Raw genomic sequence first — 14778 nt, 5'->3', positions numbered from 1 at the left:
TCATTATTAACGCTTATTCGCTGGTGAAAATCCCCAGATGCTGGTTCAAATCTTAAGTCAACCTCTATTGCTCATATTGAGAAATTATTATTTCAACAACTGCAATAATATTTTAACATATGGGGGGTGTGTCATGTACTGATGAAGCATGACCTAAAAATTCATTTAAAAGAGCAATAACCCAGAAATTGGATTGCATTTTACAAGCATGAGGAAGGTGCTTCAATCTCCAATAAGAAAGCATGGATGAAGCACCTGTTTCATCACTGAAGGTACTTCAGGTGCTAAGCAATGATAAAAGTGAAGTTAGAGGTAATTTTAACTTCGTTTTTAACTTCACTGATCATGAAAACAGAAGGAACAGACTCCTTACATCTTCTTACATTCATGGACCACTTCACATCACTGCTAATTGCTTCTGACCTCCCACAAACTCACTTGAGCCAAGGCTGGCAAGCTATTACTGGGACTGTGACTGGTACCTACAACTTGTTAGTAATAAGCAAATGTGGCTGGAATCAGCTGACTATTTGGCTTGTTCTAGACTAACTTTGTATCCTTTGAGTTGTAATACAATTACTATGTAGGTCTATGCATTGGTGTACATTATACTCTATGTAACAGTGTAATTACCAGTTAAGCAAATAAATTAGTAAATAAATTTACTTACCTTACATACAATGAGCGTTTCTGATTAGTCCTTAGGGAACCAGACCCCGAACTCATGCTCTGATTCATCATCTGTTCCCGTAAGTCATGGATTTTTGCCTCAAACCGGCTGTACTCTGAATGGAGAGGGTGGGAATGGGGAAGAGGAAAAAGATGCAAGCGTTTTAGCTTTTATTTTCATTATATTCAATATTGGGTTTACCAAAGGAAAATCACAACAATTTTTTGAACTTATTCTATTTCTCCCCAACAGTCCCTCTCTCCACCACATATATTCACACCAAATGCCAGTAAAGTCAAAACAAAGCTATAAAAACTGCAGTGTTCATGGGGATGAATTAAGTTTATTTTCTGGAAGAAAAGATGCAGACCTTTCTTGCATTTGGTTCTAATGTCAAGAAATCTACAATAAACACATCATAGCCATAATACTGTCATCAACCGTATGCATCATTGCCACTGCATTACTGATTTCATTCAAGAATGTATGTTTGCTTTCACCTCTAAAATTGTTGGACATTTTATACTACAATATTGCAGGGCTGATGAAAGATGTATGCACATACACACACGCAAGAATTCATAAAAAAAAATCATAGTGCAGTGTTATATTGCAGAAAATCAAACAGCTTACGTTTATTAATATGAATACCATACAAAAAAACATTTTGCACATATTAATCATTCAAGTAGAAATGTTATCACAATACAGAAGAAATATCATAATTCCATTTTTCAAAAAATACTGATTATATAGCCATTATATTATAAAATATTTATAACATATTGTCAGGATAGAGGAAGAAAAGCAAAATGCATACAATCAGATTTGCCTAATAGCTGTGTCTTTCAGCATGCACAACACTTGCATTTTGATCCAGAATAATTCAACATTACAAGTGAAAATTCTGTCTCCTTAACAACTGTGATAGCTTAAATCATACAGCTTATTTTACTCAAAGACCAAACAACATCCATCCCATTATCTTTATTCAATCCTTGGCTACAAGAGGAATGTTCAAAAGTTTAAAATTAAGAAGGAAAATAATGGTATGACAACTCATCAAGAAGAGTTAAGAAAACACAAGCTAAACTCCTTCAAAGCACAAACAGAGAATTATATTGCAAACCACACGCACATTTACAAAAGCAGGATAATGTCGACAATCAACTGCAAGAAATCACCAGGGAAACCAAATACATTGCAATGGATTTCTATAAATCTCCATTTCAGTACAAACACTTTAAACTGATACTTGAAATTAGCATGCTGTTGTTCCCTGCTCTTTTAAAATAATTAGCTTCTCTCCTAAAAGCAAGCCTACCTTTCCAATTATGTTCAAATCTTCCCAGATGTAGACAGATTCCAAGGCTATCCTGCCACAGCAGCAGCAGCCGTACAGCTCAAGTCGGAATGACCCATTAAAAATGTGCAGTCAAACCCAGTGTCATTTGATCAACCTATAGCATCAGTGTTTTCTGTTATTTCAACTCATCATCCTATCACTGTAGTCTGTGATAGCACATGATGGAATGGTTTAATAGCTGATAACATCAAAAAAACAAAAACCTCTAAATGCTGACTGCAGCTTTTTCAGTGGTACTGCTCACCATTATTACAATTTATATCCAAATCATTTTCACCTGAGCACATGTAGGTTTCCAAATTCATTCAGACAAGTAAAGCTACTAATTAATTTCCACTAATCCCCAATACTGATTCCCTACATCCCCCCTCACTGATAGTTAGCCTGCTCCATTTTAATTCATTTGTTTACAGGTTTCTAAGGTTCTAAGATGAGAAGGAGGAGTGGATAAGGAATTTTTAAATACATTTATTTGCATAAGAAAAATAATGTATATTTAAAACAAAGATAATTTTATACTTTTTTCAGGAATAAATGTGGCACTGACTGTACTGAGGATACACAATTTTGGTTATTTTTTAATGCAATAAAGCTTAACAGGTGAATTATATGCACGTTTTTAAAAACAAAATAATGGCACATCACTTGCCATTGCTGCCAACATAAACAGTTGAAAAGAATTTTCTATTTTTAGTTTCAACTGGCACAAAATGCAAGTGAATTTTAAATAAGAACGGTCACAATACTTTCATGTCAGTCTTGTGAAGATCAGTCAAAATTGTGTATAATAAAAAGAAAATTATCTTCAGTTCCAAGGTTGAAATATCTGATGCAGTTTTGTGAAATACTTATGCATATAACTTTTCTAAATCTATACTTACATTTTCAAAATATGGAAGTATCATTCAATTATTTACTTATTCTGCTATACTTGTGTAGATGTACTAAAAGTAGCAGGAAGGTGGAGTTAATCTCAGAGGATATTGCAATGATTTTAAACTGCAAAGAAGTTGATGTCTTACACAGACAAGGGCAGTCACAGGTTCAATTCCGACTGTGTGTATTCATTTGCTTATAGAAGCAACAATGGCAGTAGGAGTATCATGACTGCGAAGGGACATATTCCTACTCTTTATCATTATTCAGTGACCCCTGCTGGAAAGTGTGCATTTAAACAGGATTGGGCTCAGCTCTGATATCCAGTCAAATCCATGGTTGGCTTTCTGTACTCCCATACAGATGATGGCCTAGAAAACAACCTTAGTCTTCCTCTCAAATTATTATTCAAAATTTCTTGAACACATTCTATTTTTAAAAAAATATTTCTGCTGAAGTTTATTTATCTAAAGATTATCTCCTTGGAAAGCAATGCTCATTTTTAGGAAATAGCAACAGAAATTTAAGGCCATTTTAAAACACTCAGATGTATTTATGTTAACTGCAGGACAATGTGGATGTTTCAAGTACTTCAAAATAATTTAAAAACAAGATAAAGCACAAGTTTTGTAAAATAATTACATAGGTGCCTTTACAATTTGAAACACCTTACTCAAATATTTTTCTTTAATCATACATAGTGTTTGTACAATGCTGGATGAACCCATCCATGTGCCTTCTAGAATCAACTAGATCCATTCTACTTCAGCTTTCAGACGACTATTGAACCTAGTTGTGAACTTATTGATTTTAAAGCATTTACACAAAAGAGGAACATTTTCTTATCACTGTTGGGCATAACCATGACTTTAACCACAACCTCATAAAACATGCATTTGAGTGCTAGCCAGTTATTTTCACACCAATATTATATTTCATCATATTGCAGTACCAGAGCTGCATGAAAAGAAGAGGGAAAGATGGCTCATGCTCCTTGGCCCTCTTCCACAAGCAAGTTTGAAAATACCAAGGAACAATAATTGCGAGGAGCATTAGCCATTCTGCCCTCAATTTATGAGTATAAGTTAATCTAAAACTGAATGTCTGCTAAACATACCACAAGGAGCAAGGAAAACTTACGGAATAAAAAGCATTGAATAGGTTAGTAAAATAAAATGCAAAAAAATGGAACCACCTATACATTTTCACTCATCTCTGCATTCTCACAAACAGTGATTTTAAACCTGTTCACCCATTAGAAACAGTGTAGGTGAATGGATCCAAAGGAATTACTGCTCTATTCCTGTCAGCGACCCTCTCAATAACATATTTTTGTAGATTGAGGCAGCAACCAATGAGAGAGAGTAGTGCTGCAAACATACATGAATCAGAATTCTATGAGTACCTTAACTCATTTCATACCTCAATCCTATTTAAACAGGAAGAACTTTCTAACAGCCAGCCTGATCTACCTAAATAGCTGCGCAGAAAGAGGCTTTTTTTGTTGCAGACCTCAGAAGCATCCCGCAGCAGGTCCTGTTGTTGCGTAAAGATCCAGGGGCCATATTTATACTGTGGCTCTCAAAGTTAGCATAACTTTCAACATCCATGTCATTGGCTCTGCACAGTCTGCTAGAGGAGGAATTATTGACCTCATCTGTCAACATAAGTTAACCCAGAGCTTTGCAGCACTTTCATGATTCCGTGATGCTCAAGGTGTATTGCACTGCAAACACATTGTCATCAGGGCAGCTGAGCAGCAGCCCACAGTAGTTGTAGACCTGGAGAACTTCCTTGATCAGTTTTAGGTTCAATGATGTAGAAGAAATTTCAGAAATTACAGCTGACTAATGATAAGTGCCAAAATAGATCAAGTGAATGTGGGGGAAACTTGGATAACATGACCATTGCATCATAATATTTAGATTAGCAACAGGAAAGAAAAAGGAAAAAAAATCTAAAGGGGGATTCCTAATTTGGAAGACAGTTAACTTTAATAGATGAGAAATGATATAGTTTGACAGAAAAACTGCAATGGTTCAATGGGCGTCTTGAAGAAAGAAATGTTTCAGATACAGGCAAGCAATGTCACAGTGGGAGAAAGTGAGGACTGCAGATGCTGGAGCTCAGAGTCTAGCTGGAAAAGCACAGCAGATCCGGCAGCATCCGAGGAACAGGAGAATCAACGTTTGATTCCTGATGAAGGGCTTATGCCCGAAATGTCGATTTTCCTGCTCCTTGGATGCTGCCTGACCTGCAGTGCTTTTCAAGCAATGTTGCAGTGACATGGAGAGGAAATAAAATCAGGGATCCTTGTATGGTAACAGAGAGAACAAATATGATGAAACCGAAAGAGAGAGTGCATGGTCGATTGCAGACAAAATCTTGAAAGACCAGGCCAAATACAAGCTGGATTTTACATTCTCCCACTGGCAGATTTGAAGTGGGAGGAGGGATATGGCTCATAAAATCCAGTGACATCCCTGAGGTTTTGCTTCCTGGGGTTTGATGGCCACTTAAGGTCTCATTCTTCTGCTGCTGGTATTTAATCTGGGGCAGTGTGAAGTAAAGGGTTAGCTATGTCTTTACTCTAAGAATAATGACTGAGCACGTGCATAAGGAGCTCTGTAAAAATAACATCAGATTACATCCAGTGGGAATTGGGGTGCAGAGATATCCACTTCGACCTTCGATTGTACATCATTATACTGAATAAAATTTATTGATATCTAGTGGCATGTATATGGACTAACTTCTATCAACAACCATACCTACTCATACTATATAACAGAAAATAGCAAGGGTGTACCTAAAGGGAAGACAATACAGTAGAAGACAAGGCCAGCCAGAAATCAGACCATAGAAGAGAAGGAAAAGAACTGAAGAAAACCCAAGCAGTATAGTGCAGCGAGCGAAGGACAGCACTATCAACCTGGTTCCCAGAAGAAATGATCCCTGCAGAATATAGAAAAATTGCAGGAAAAATCCTCCGGCAAGCTGACAAAACAGTCAGTCAGCCAAAGTGAGTAAGAGATTATTGTAAATTGCAGATTTTTACAGAATGGAGTATAAAAGGACACCAAAAAGTTACAACAGGAAGCGTAAGAAGAAACAGGGGTAGTCAATGCTATTAAAGAATCCAGAAAATTTAAAACCTTTATGGACTCTTACAGTGGCGGTATCACTGGCAGCAGCTCAGTGCATCTGCATTTGCTAATTGGCTTCCTTGTAATTATACGTACTTAGCATTAGAACTCACTGTTGAATTGGGCCTGAAACTATGGGTGGTACTGCCCTGTACTCTTTAAGTGGTTTGTCTTTATGGATATAAAAATATAATAATAAATCATTGAATAGAATCTTAAAATCCATACAGCATGGGAGCAGGCCATTCAGCCACACCAATTCTCCAAAGAGCAACCACTCCTCTACTCTATTCCTGCAACCCAGCATATCCCCTGGCTAACCCACCTAACCTACACCCTGGACATTATGGGCAATTCAGCTTGGCCAATCCACGTGACCTGCAAATCTTTGGACTGTATGAAGAAACCCATGTAGATGCAAGGGGAACATGCAAACTCCACACAGACAGTCTCTCGAGGCTGGAATTGAACCTGGGTCCCTGGAGCTGCGAAGCAGCGGTGCTAACTACTGAGCCACCGTGTCACCCATCAGGTAATGGTGAAACTTCCTGACTCTAAATATGACAGCGAAACTGTCTTCTCTATCTGAATGTATTAATGCTATGCATTATCCATTGTCCTGGATGCATACGTTGTTGGGTGTTTCTCTGTATTGGGCCACTTGATGGACAGGCATTGCAAGTCAAGATCTTACTTCAGATCATAGTGTGCCAACACCTTAGATGATGATAGCTGTTGCTTCACTTCCCAGAAAGTTTTAGCTTGGCTATGCAACCATTTCCAAGGCTGACATTTTTTTAAAAAGTTAATGCAGAGCTGCACAGATAGAGGCCAGGTTATGTATGAATTTTCTGTAATAGTTCACCAGCCCAGGAAAAGATCTAAGTTCCAGTACAGACCTGAGAGCCGGGGCACCTTTGATTGCCTTCACTTTATCTTCCAACAGGTTTCACCTGGTCTTGTTGACTCTGTAGCTCAAGTATGTAATTTAGGGTGCCTGAAACGCACATTTTTCCCTTCTAAGGCATACACCAGCCCTGGGGGAAATGCATAAGGATTATGTCCAACTTCTCTGAATGCTCCTTATTTGCTTTCCCTGTTATCTAGATAAATGGCAACCTGGGGTTAACCTTGTAAAATGTTCGTTATCATTCACTGAAAAATTGCACAGATTGGTGATACCCAAATGGCAATCTCATACATTGGCACAACCCTCATGGATATTAATTGTTGCAGACTTCTGGGAATCCTTATCTAACCACAGTTGCAAGTGCACACGGCTCATGTCCAGCTTCGTGAAGGACAGTCCCCCACTGCCAGCTTTGCACATAAATCCACATGTGAAGGACCTGGTGTTTCTCCAGTTGTCATTTGTTTAAAATCCCCACAAAGGCAAATCAACCCATCGGGCTTCACAATCAGTATGATCGATGCTGTCCATTCCACAAACTGCACTGGTTTGATGGATCCTTTGTTTTCCAACTTTCTGATTGTTTGTAAGGTGAATGACACTGGGCGGGCTTTGCAGAATCACAGAATTGCTTCCTGGTCAACATGCTTGGTGGCCTTAGCTCCTTTCCTGAAAAAATTCTGGGTATTAAATTAGGACTTCACTCAGGCAGCCATTTTCAAACTGAAAAATGCTGAGCTATTCTAGGTGAATCTCTCTCAACCAATTTCACCCAAACAAGCTTGGGCTCAAGCCTTTCACTACAATCAGTGGTAACTGAACTAGCTGCTTCTCACAAGAGACCAGAACCAAAGTTGTACCCTTATTCTGTAAAGACTGCCTGGTACAGGTTCTCAATCTAGCCAACATCTTGCACAAACCTAAGTGCTGGAGTCCAGGGTGAATTTTATTAAAGATTAGTTCTACAGTCATGCCACTATCGATTTCCATTAGAACTGGGTGACCAATTAACCAGATGTTTATTTTGATTTGTTCTGATTTGGATATTGGTAAGTAATTTAACTATTCCAAACCAGATGTAGATGGGCTTTCCAGATTTCTTTTACTCAATCCAAGCCTCATGTGATTCTTTTGCTGTCTTGAGTCTGCCTATCGGCAGTAACTGCAATGGCTTGTCGGCCTTGATCTTAATGATTTGACACAGGGTTGGCTGTATTTTGGGGGTTTGTTATGCACTGACCTAGAATTCCCCTGTTCAGGATATATCTTGAGTGAGTCTATGCAATTGCCTTTAATCAAGTGGTGTTCCTCAAGCTCTGTTGGATTGGCGAGGGTGTCAACTTCCATTGAAATACCTTGCAAATCATATGCTCCACTTGCTGGCTTTTCCAATGATACAGCCAGTTGTAGTGCCTGTTTGAAGGCTAGTTGGGCTTCAGTTAGTAAAGCACAGCAGGTCAGTCAGCATCCAAGGAACAGGAGAATCGACATTTCGGGCATAAGCCCTTCATCAGGAATGTGGATCTACATAATCACAGAGCCAAAGCTTCCTGATGAAGGGCTTATGCCCGAAACATCGATTCTCCTGTTCCTTGGATGCTGACTGACCTGCTGTGCTTTACCAGCAACACATTTTCAGCTCTGATCTCCAGCATCTGCAGACCTCACTTTCTCCTCTTTAGTTAGTAGGTGCTTTTGTATGGTTACATCATTAATCCCACTCTTGTCGTTACTGAAATAACTCCACAGAGTCCGGTATTCTGTCACCAAGTCACCCTTTATTTACATGTGAAAAGTCCTTGACACTGATCCAGCTTCCCCAGAGCCAGCTGTCAGAGTGACCAGATCACCTGACACTTCCGTTTATATCTGTCATCCACAGCACCCTGATTGGAACAAATTAACAACCCCAATCTGGGAACTCATATTCTGATGTCCATCCAGCTGACCTCATTACAATCAATACACTGAGGAGTAGGATAAAATCTTCTTAGGGCATATAACAGATCATTACAGGCTTTGGCTCTGTGATTATGTAGATCCACAAGATGATTTGGGCATATAGATATCATGGTTACTACCGAGAGAACTATTTTTAAATTGGATATGGGATAATCATATCCATTCTTTCAGATTCAACAGCATGGCTGAAAACATGAATTCTCCGATTTTCTTCCATACGTGTTTAGGGCACAGGTGATGTATAACTCAGAGTGAGATGGCACATGCAGGCATTATAATGGGAGAGAGAGCATGAATACTTTATATGTCATTCCCAATCATCACTCTTGTTTGTTAAGCAGAGATATTCATGTTGAACCTTATTCACTCAGCAGTTGCAGAAGAAAATGCATTGAAACTGAGTGCGCCATGGATTGGCCTCCATTACAGAAATTCCATCTTTTGGGCCAGAGGAAGATAATGCCATGATTCTGCATTATATATGCAGAAATAATGATTTTATTTCTCTCAGATGAGAGGCTACAAGCAGCTACAAAAAAGATGCCTAGGATGACGTGATCTGCCACAGGAGGGCATGCTAGACCTTAGTTTGCTGTATCAGAGTCATAGTGAATGAAAACTCCAATCATGCTGTTGATTTTGTTCAAGCAGAGATTCCGGATCTTCCTATATGCTTTGATTCAACTGCGAATGTTCATTAGACTCTGTTGCCTCTGTTGAAGAGAGTCAGCTTTTCGTTAAAGACGGTCACAAGGAGGTGAACTTGCCTGCTTATTCAAATGCATGCACCAGTGAAATACAACAGTAGTAGGAGCAGCATCCACAATTAGATATAGAAATTCCATTCTGTGGTGAATGTCATACCACTACAGAGAAAGAGAATGAGACTGGCATTCTGAAGTGTCAGTTGCTAACAGGCACGCCACAACACCCAGAAAAGATGTATGGAGCCTTGGCAGAATTAAAGGAAATACAAATGAAGGTAAAGGACCTGCCAGTGTTTCAGACTAAGTGAAATGAAGAGACACAAATTAAAGAAGTGCTAACAGTTAAAGGAAAGTCAATGGATGAGGAGGTTTCAGTAATTTAACTACAAATGAACTCCAGTGAATATTCAGAGTTCTCTACAAGTAGAACGATGCTAACAATATTTGAGAAATCTTGGATTATTGATTTTAAAGAGGTCACACAATGCAATATGAAGAGGTCTCAGGACTTCATCACAGTTTCATTAGCATTAAAGCGTCAAGTTTGGATAGAACTCATCTCTATTAGCAGAAATGATCTGTGCACAATACATACTTATAACAACAGCTGACTCAGCTCATGATAAACTTAATATATTCAGAGAAAAACAACAAACTTGTGAAATAGCCCATGAACAACTACAAATAGTTAGTGAAAAGCCATCCTAGTAAAAGGAAATGGTTAAGTTTAAATTAGTTAAGTCAATGTCAAAAGTTCAGAGATTATTAATCTACTTGACTGGCAGTTGAGGTGTGTCATCGAGTTTCATAAGCAGGGCATGGAGGTACAAAAATTGTCCTTTAGCAAAGCAACAGATCCCAAGCTTCAGAGTTTTTGTACTTTACAAAACTTTAATGTTGTGCATCAAATGGAACTGGAACACATAATTAATCAAAGGTCAAAACCACGTAAAAGAAATTGTGGCACCAAGCACCCAGTTATGAGCAGTAACACAGTGCAATCAGGCCTCAGTGTCTGAAAAGAAAATCTTTACAGAAAGCTTCCACAATCATGTGCTGTGGGCAATTGACAAAAGAAAGAAATCCTGTAACAGTTGAAAAATCTTTTTATTGTAATATTTGAAGTTTGAAAATTATCAATTATAAGGTGAGGAGCGTATTCTGCTACAATCAGTAAGTGACAAACTTACATTAAAGAGAAACTCTTGAGAAATAAAAAATGTGATCTTAGTTTCAGTTTGAAGACTATTCTAGAAAAGCAAGCTTTTACCAACAAAAAAGCAACTGCAGAATACCTACGACCCTTTAAAAAAGGAATTTTTTAAAAAAAGGAAACTTAAGTATTTAAAGTTTCAATATCAAGTCAGTCCAAAAGTCTCAGGTGGGAATAAGAATTGTGGGGACATGACAACCTTTGAATGTCTTGCTGTTATCCAAACCTCCATCAAGTCTGCAACATGTGTGCAGGAGCTTTGATGCATATGTCTAAGAGGATTCCACTCCATTAAATGTTCAAGTTCATATTATTGTTGACTATGATGTATTCCTACTTTTTAATCATCATTATTCCAAAGAACTAACTTTGAGCTGAAACAAGTGCGGGGGTCAGAGAATCACAGAATTTTTATTGTGTCGGAGGCAGCAATTTAGACAAATATCTCTGCACCAGCGCTCCAAATGAACATTATGATTTTGTGCCATTCTCCTGCTTTTTCCTATCACTTTCCTCTTGTTGTTTCTTTTCAAATAACCATCTAATGTCTTCTCAAATATCTCAACTGAACCTACCTTCACCACATTTCCAGACAGTGATTTCCAAATCATAACTACTTACTGTGTGAAAATGCCTTTCTTCCTCATATTGTTTTTGCTTCTTTGCCAATTACTTCACATATATGCTATCTGGTTCTTGATGCTTCTCCCAATCTACTCTGTTCAGACATCTCAATGATTTGCAGAATTTCCATCAAATTTTATCTTAGCCTTCTCCTCTCCAAGGAAAGTAGTCTGAATTTCCCTAATTTATCCTCCTATCTGAAGTTTCTTATTCCTGAAATTATTTTCATAAATAATTTGCACTCTACTTACTGCATTCACATTCTTTCTGTGATGATGCTGCTCCTTCAACAAGGTTATGTGTACTTGGCTTTTTTTTCCTCAGGAGGCTGTAAAACACAGGTTCTGAAAAGGCTGGGCTGAGATGGGTTTTAGGGCCAATTTGATTATAGCTACCAGATACTGTCTCAGGCAAAAGACTTTTAAGTTTAAAATAAAACACTTGTACAATGAAAGGGGAGTGACCAGTTCTCCCAGCTCAGCTCTTCTCTGGTTTGGTCTGGCTATTTACTAAAAGCAGTCAGGCAGTTGTAAAAGCTGTTGGTCCAGGCTGAATTTCCTCTCTCTCCGGTCTTACTTCTCTCCTGTTAGACCCTGTGTTTGACTTTACCATTTGTGCCAAGGGGTGCTTATGGAGTTTGTTGCAAGTATTTTGAGTTGGTGATGATTGAGTTGGTGATGATTGAGTTGGTGATGATTGAGTTGGTGATGATTGAGTTGGTGATGATTCAGTTGGTGATGATTGAGTTGGTGATGATTGAGTTGGTGATGATTGAGTTGGGATGATCTGTTGGGTTTTCAGATAAGTTAAGTTATTCAGTATTCTGTTCTCTTTTGTTTGTGCTTCATTTGGTAACCTTGTTAATAAACTCTGTTTTGATTAAAACTATGTGGTTAACCAACTACATCCCTCCTAGATAGCCACATTACACCTGCAAAAAATAACTAGCAAAGTTAGGGTCTGGAATACTTTCTTGAAATGTTTTGAGGGGGTCTGGCCTGGTCCTTTGCATTAAGATATTGGAGCACAATTAGGCCATTTGGCTGATTCAGTCTGCTCTGCCACTCCATCATAGTTGATAAGTTTCTCAACCACATTCTCCCGCCTTCTCCCCTTAACCTTTGATCCCTATTCTAATCAAGAACTTATCTATCTCTGTTGTAAATACGTCCAATGACTTGGCCTCAGTCTTCTGCGGCAATGAGCTCTACAGATTCACCACTGTCTGGCTGAAGAAATTTCTCTTCAGATCAGTTTTAAAGGGTCTCTGTTCACTCTGAAGCTGTGCTCTTGGGTCCTAGCCTCTCCTACTAGTAGAAACATCTTCTCCACATCCACTCTATCCAGACCTCTCAGTATTCTGTAATTTTAATGAAGTCTCCCTCATCCATCTAAATTCTATCGATTATAATCCCAGAGTGCTCAACTACTCTTCACGTGACAAGCCTTCCATACCCAGGATCATTCTTGTTAACCTCTCTGCACTCCCTCCAAGACCAGCACATCCTTCCTAAGATACAAGGCCCAAAATAGCTCAAATATATATTCCAAATGTGGTCTAACCAAATGTCACAAAGTTGGTCCTTTCTCAGAGTTACAGTGCCCTCGAGTTTTTTCAGAGAGGGGGTAATTGCCCAGGCTCCAACTGGCTGGATATAGTCATAGAGATGTACAGCATGAAAACAGACCCTTCGGTCCAACCTGTCCATGCCGACCAGATATCCCAACCCAATCTAGTCCCATCTGCCAGCGCCAGGCCCATATCCCTCCAAACCCTTCCTATTCATATACCCATCCAAATGCCTCTTAAATGTTGCAATTGTACCAGCCTTCATCACAAAGGTTATCAGGCCCTTTCTCTTTGCCCCTAGCAGATAATGTCTCCGTCCTCAGGCTTTCATGCCTTAAAAAAAAGGTATAATCAAAGGGGAGTAGTCAGCTAGCTGTGTACCTAGCCTTCGTTTAAATTAGAGTTGGTTCAGCAGCAGGGTCTGAAGAAAGGCTGCTTATACTCTTTCTCCTTTGGCCCTTCTAACTTCGTAACCTGTAAGCTTTCTGTGTCATTTTTACTCTTTGCACTAAGGGGTCTGTTTATTAGGACTGTTGCAAGTATTTTGGAACAGCATCATTAAGTCAGGATAACCTGTCGGGTTCGGATAGGATAAGTTAGTAGGGTATTCTATTTTCGGCTTGTTGTGTTTCATTCCGTAATTTTGTAAATAGATTCTGTTTGTTTAAAACTTGACCAGGTAATTCATTCCGGGAAAAGCCACTGTATACTTACCTGAAACAAATAGCAAAGTTATGGTCTGGGCTACCTAAAAATGTTTTGAGGGCTCAGGCCTGGTCCAGAACAGATTTGGGGCTCTTTGAGGGATTTGTTTGTAGTTCCAAATAGGGATTTGGGATTCAAATTGTTTGGAATGGGAGGCAGCAAGTGGTAGGTGTTGGTGTCTTTGTTCCAGGTGTTGATTTGGTTGGGTAAATGGTGCTAGGATAGCAATGGTTCTTGCAGTCTACAAGAGTTTTCTGGTGTTGGATGAAGTGACCTTGGGGGTTTTACAAAAGATAGGTAAGGCCCAGCTGCGGGAATTAGTAGACAAGCTGGAGTTGAAGCTACCTCCTAACATGAAGAAAGGTGAGATGATTACAATAATAGCTCAGCAGTTAAATTTGCTCAAAACATCATCAGGATCTGTGGAGATGGCAAAAATTCAATTGCAAATGAAGCAACTTGAGTTAGAGGCAAGAGATAAGGAAAGGGCAGCAGAAATGAAACAGTTTGAGTTATGATTAAAAGCAGAAGAAAAAGAAAATGAACCAAGTGCTTTAGCAGAAGAGAAAGAAAAAGATTGAAGGGCTTAACAGAAGAGAAAGAAAGAAAGAGAGAGTTTGACCTTCAGAAAATAACACTTAGAAAGGAAACATCCAAGGAGCAGGAGAATCAACATTTTAGGCATAAGCCCTTCATCAGTCAGGGCATCTGCAGTCCTCACTTTCTCTCACTTAAAAAAGAAAGTCAGCTTAAACGGGTGGAAATGAAGTCTGAAGGTAGGCTTAGTGAGGATGAGCAAAGCCATAGTTGTCAAAAGCCTGATGAGAAACTGTTCAAGCATTGCCTAAATTTGATGAGAAGGATGTGGAAGCCTTTTTCATATCATTTGAAAAAATAGCTAAACAACTGCAGTGGCCACTGACCATGTGCGTTTTGGTGATCCAAACAAAACTTGTAGGTAGGGCTAGTGAGGTATTCGCATCATTATCAGAGGAGGTATCAGGGGAATATAAGGAGATGAAAGAAGAC

The 14778-nt window shown here is 38.9% G+C and overlaps 1 protein-coding gene across 10 annotated transcripts in view; it reads right to left on the bottom strand.

Moving 5' to 3' along the window:
* The window catches only part of dlg2 (discs, large homolog 2 (Drosophila)), a 1025979-nt gene that overhangs the window by 238497 nt on the left and 772704 nt on the right, over positions 1-14778 (bottom strand). For 9 of the 10 annotated variants that reach the window (XM_043691613.2, XM_043691616.2, XM_087988059.1 and 6 more), the window contains one exon: positions 671-785. In XM_043691613.2, the coding sequence (XP_043547548.2) occupies positions 671-785 (115 nt within the window). Of the gene's footprint in view, positions 1-670; positions 786-1994; positions 2103-14778 lie in introns of those variants that run through there. The other variant, XM_043691625.2, reaches the window with a different exon arrangement.

This window comes from Chiloscyllium plagiosum, unplaced genomic scaffold (assembly GCF_037043375.1).
Source record: "Chiloscyllium plagiosum isolate Xiang-an unplaced genomic scaffold, Cpla_swu_hap1 HiC_scaffold_6, whole genome shotgun sequence".
Taxonomy (NCBI): Eukaryota; Metazoa; Chordata; class Chondrichthyes; order Orectolobiformes; family Hemiscylliidae; genus Chiloscyllium; species Chiloscyllium plagiosum.
The sequence above is the reverse complement of the archived record's forward strand: the minus strand, read 5'-3'. Positions and strand labels throughout refer to the sequence as shown.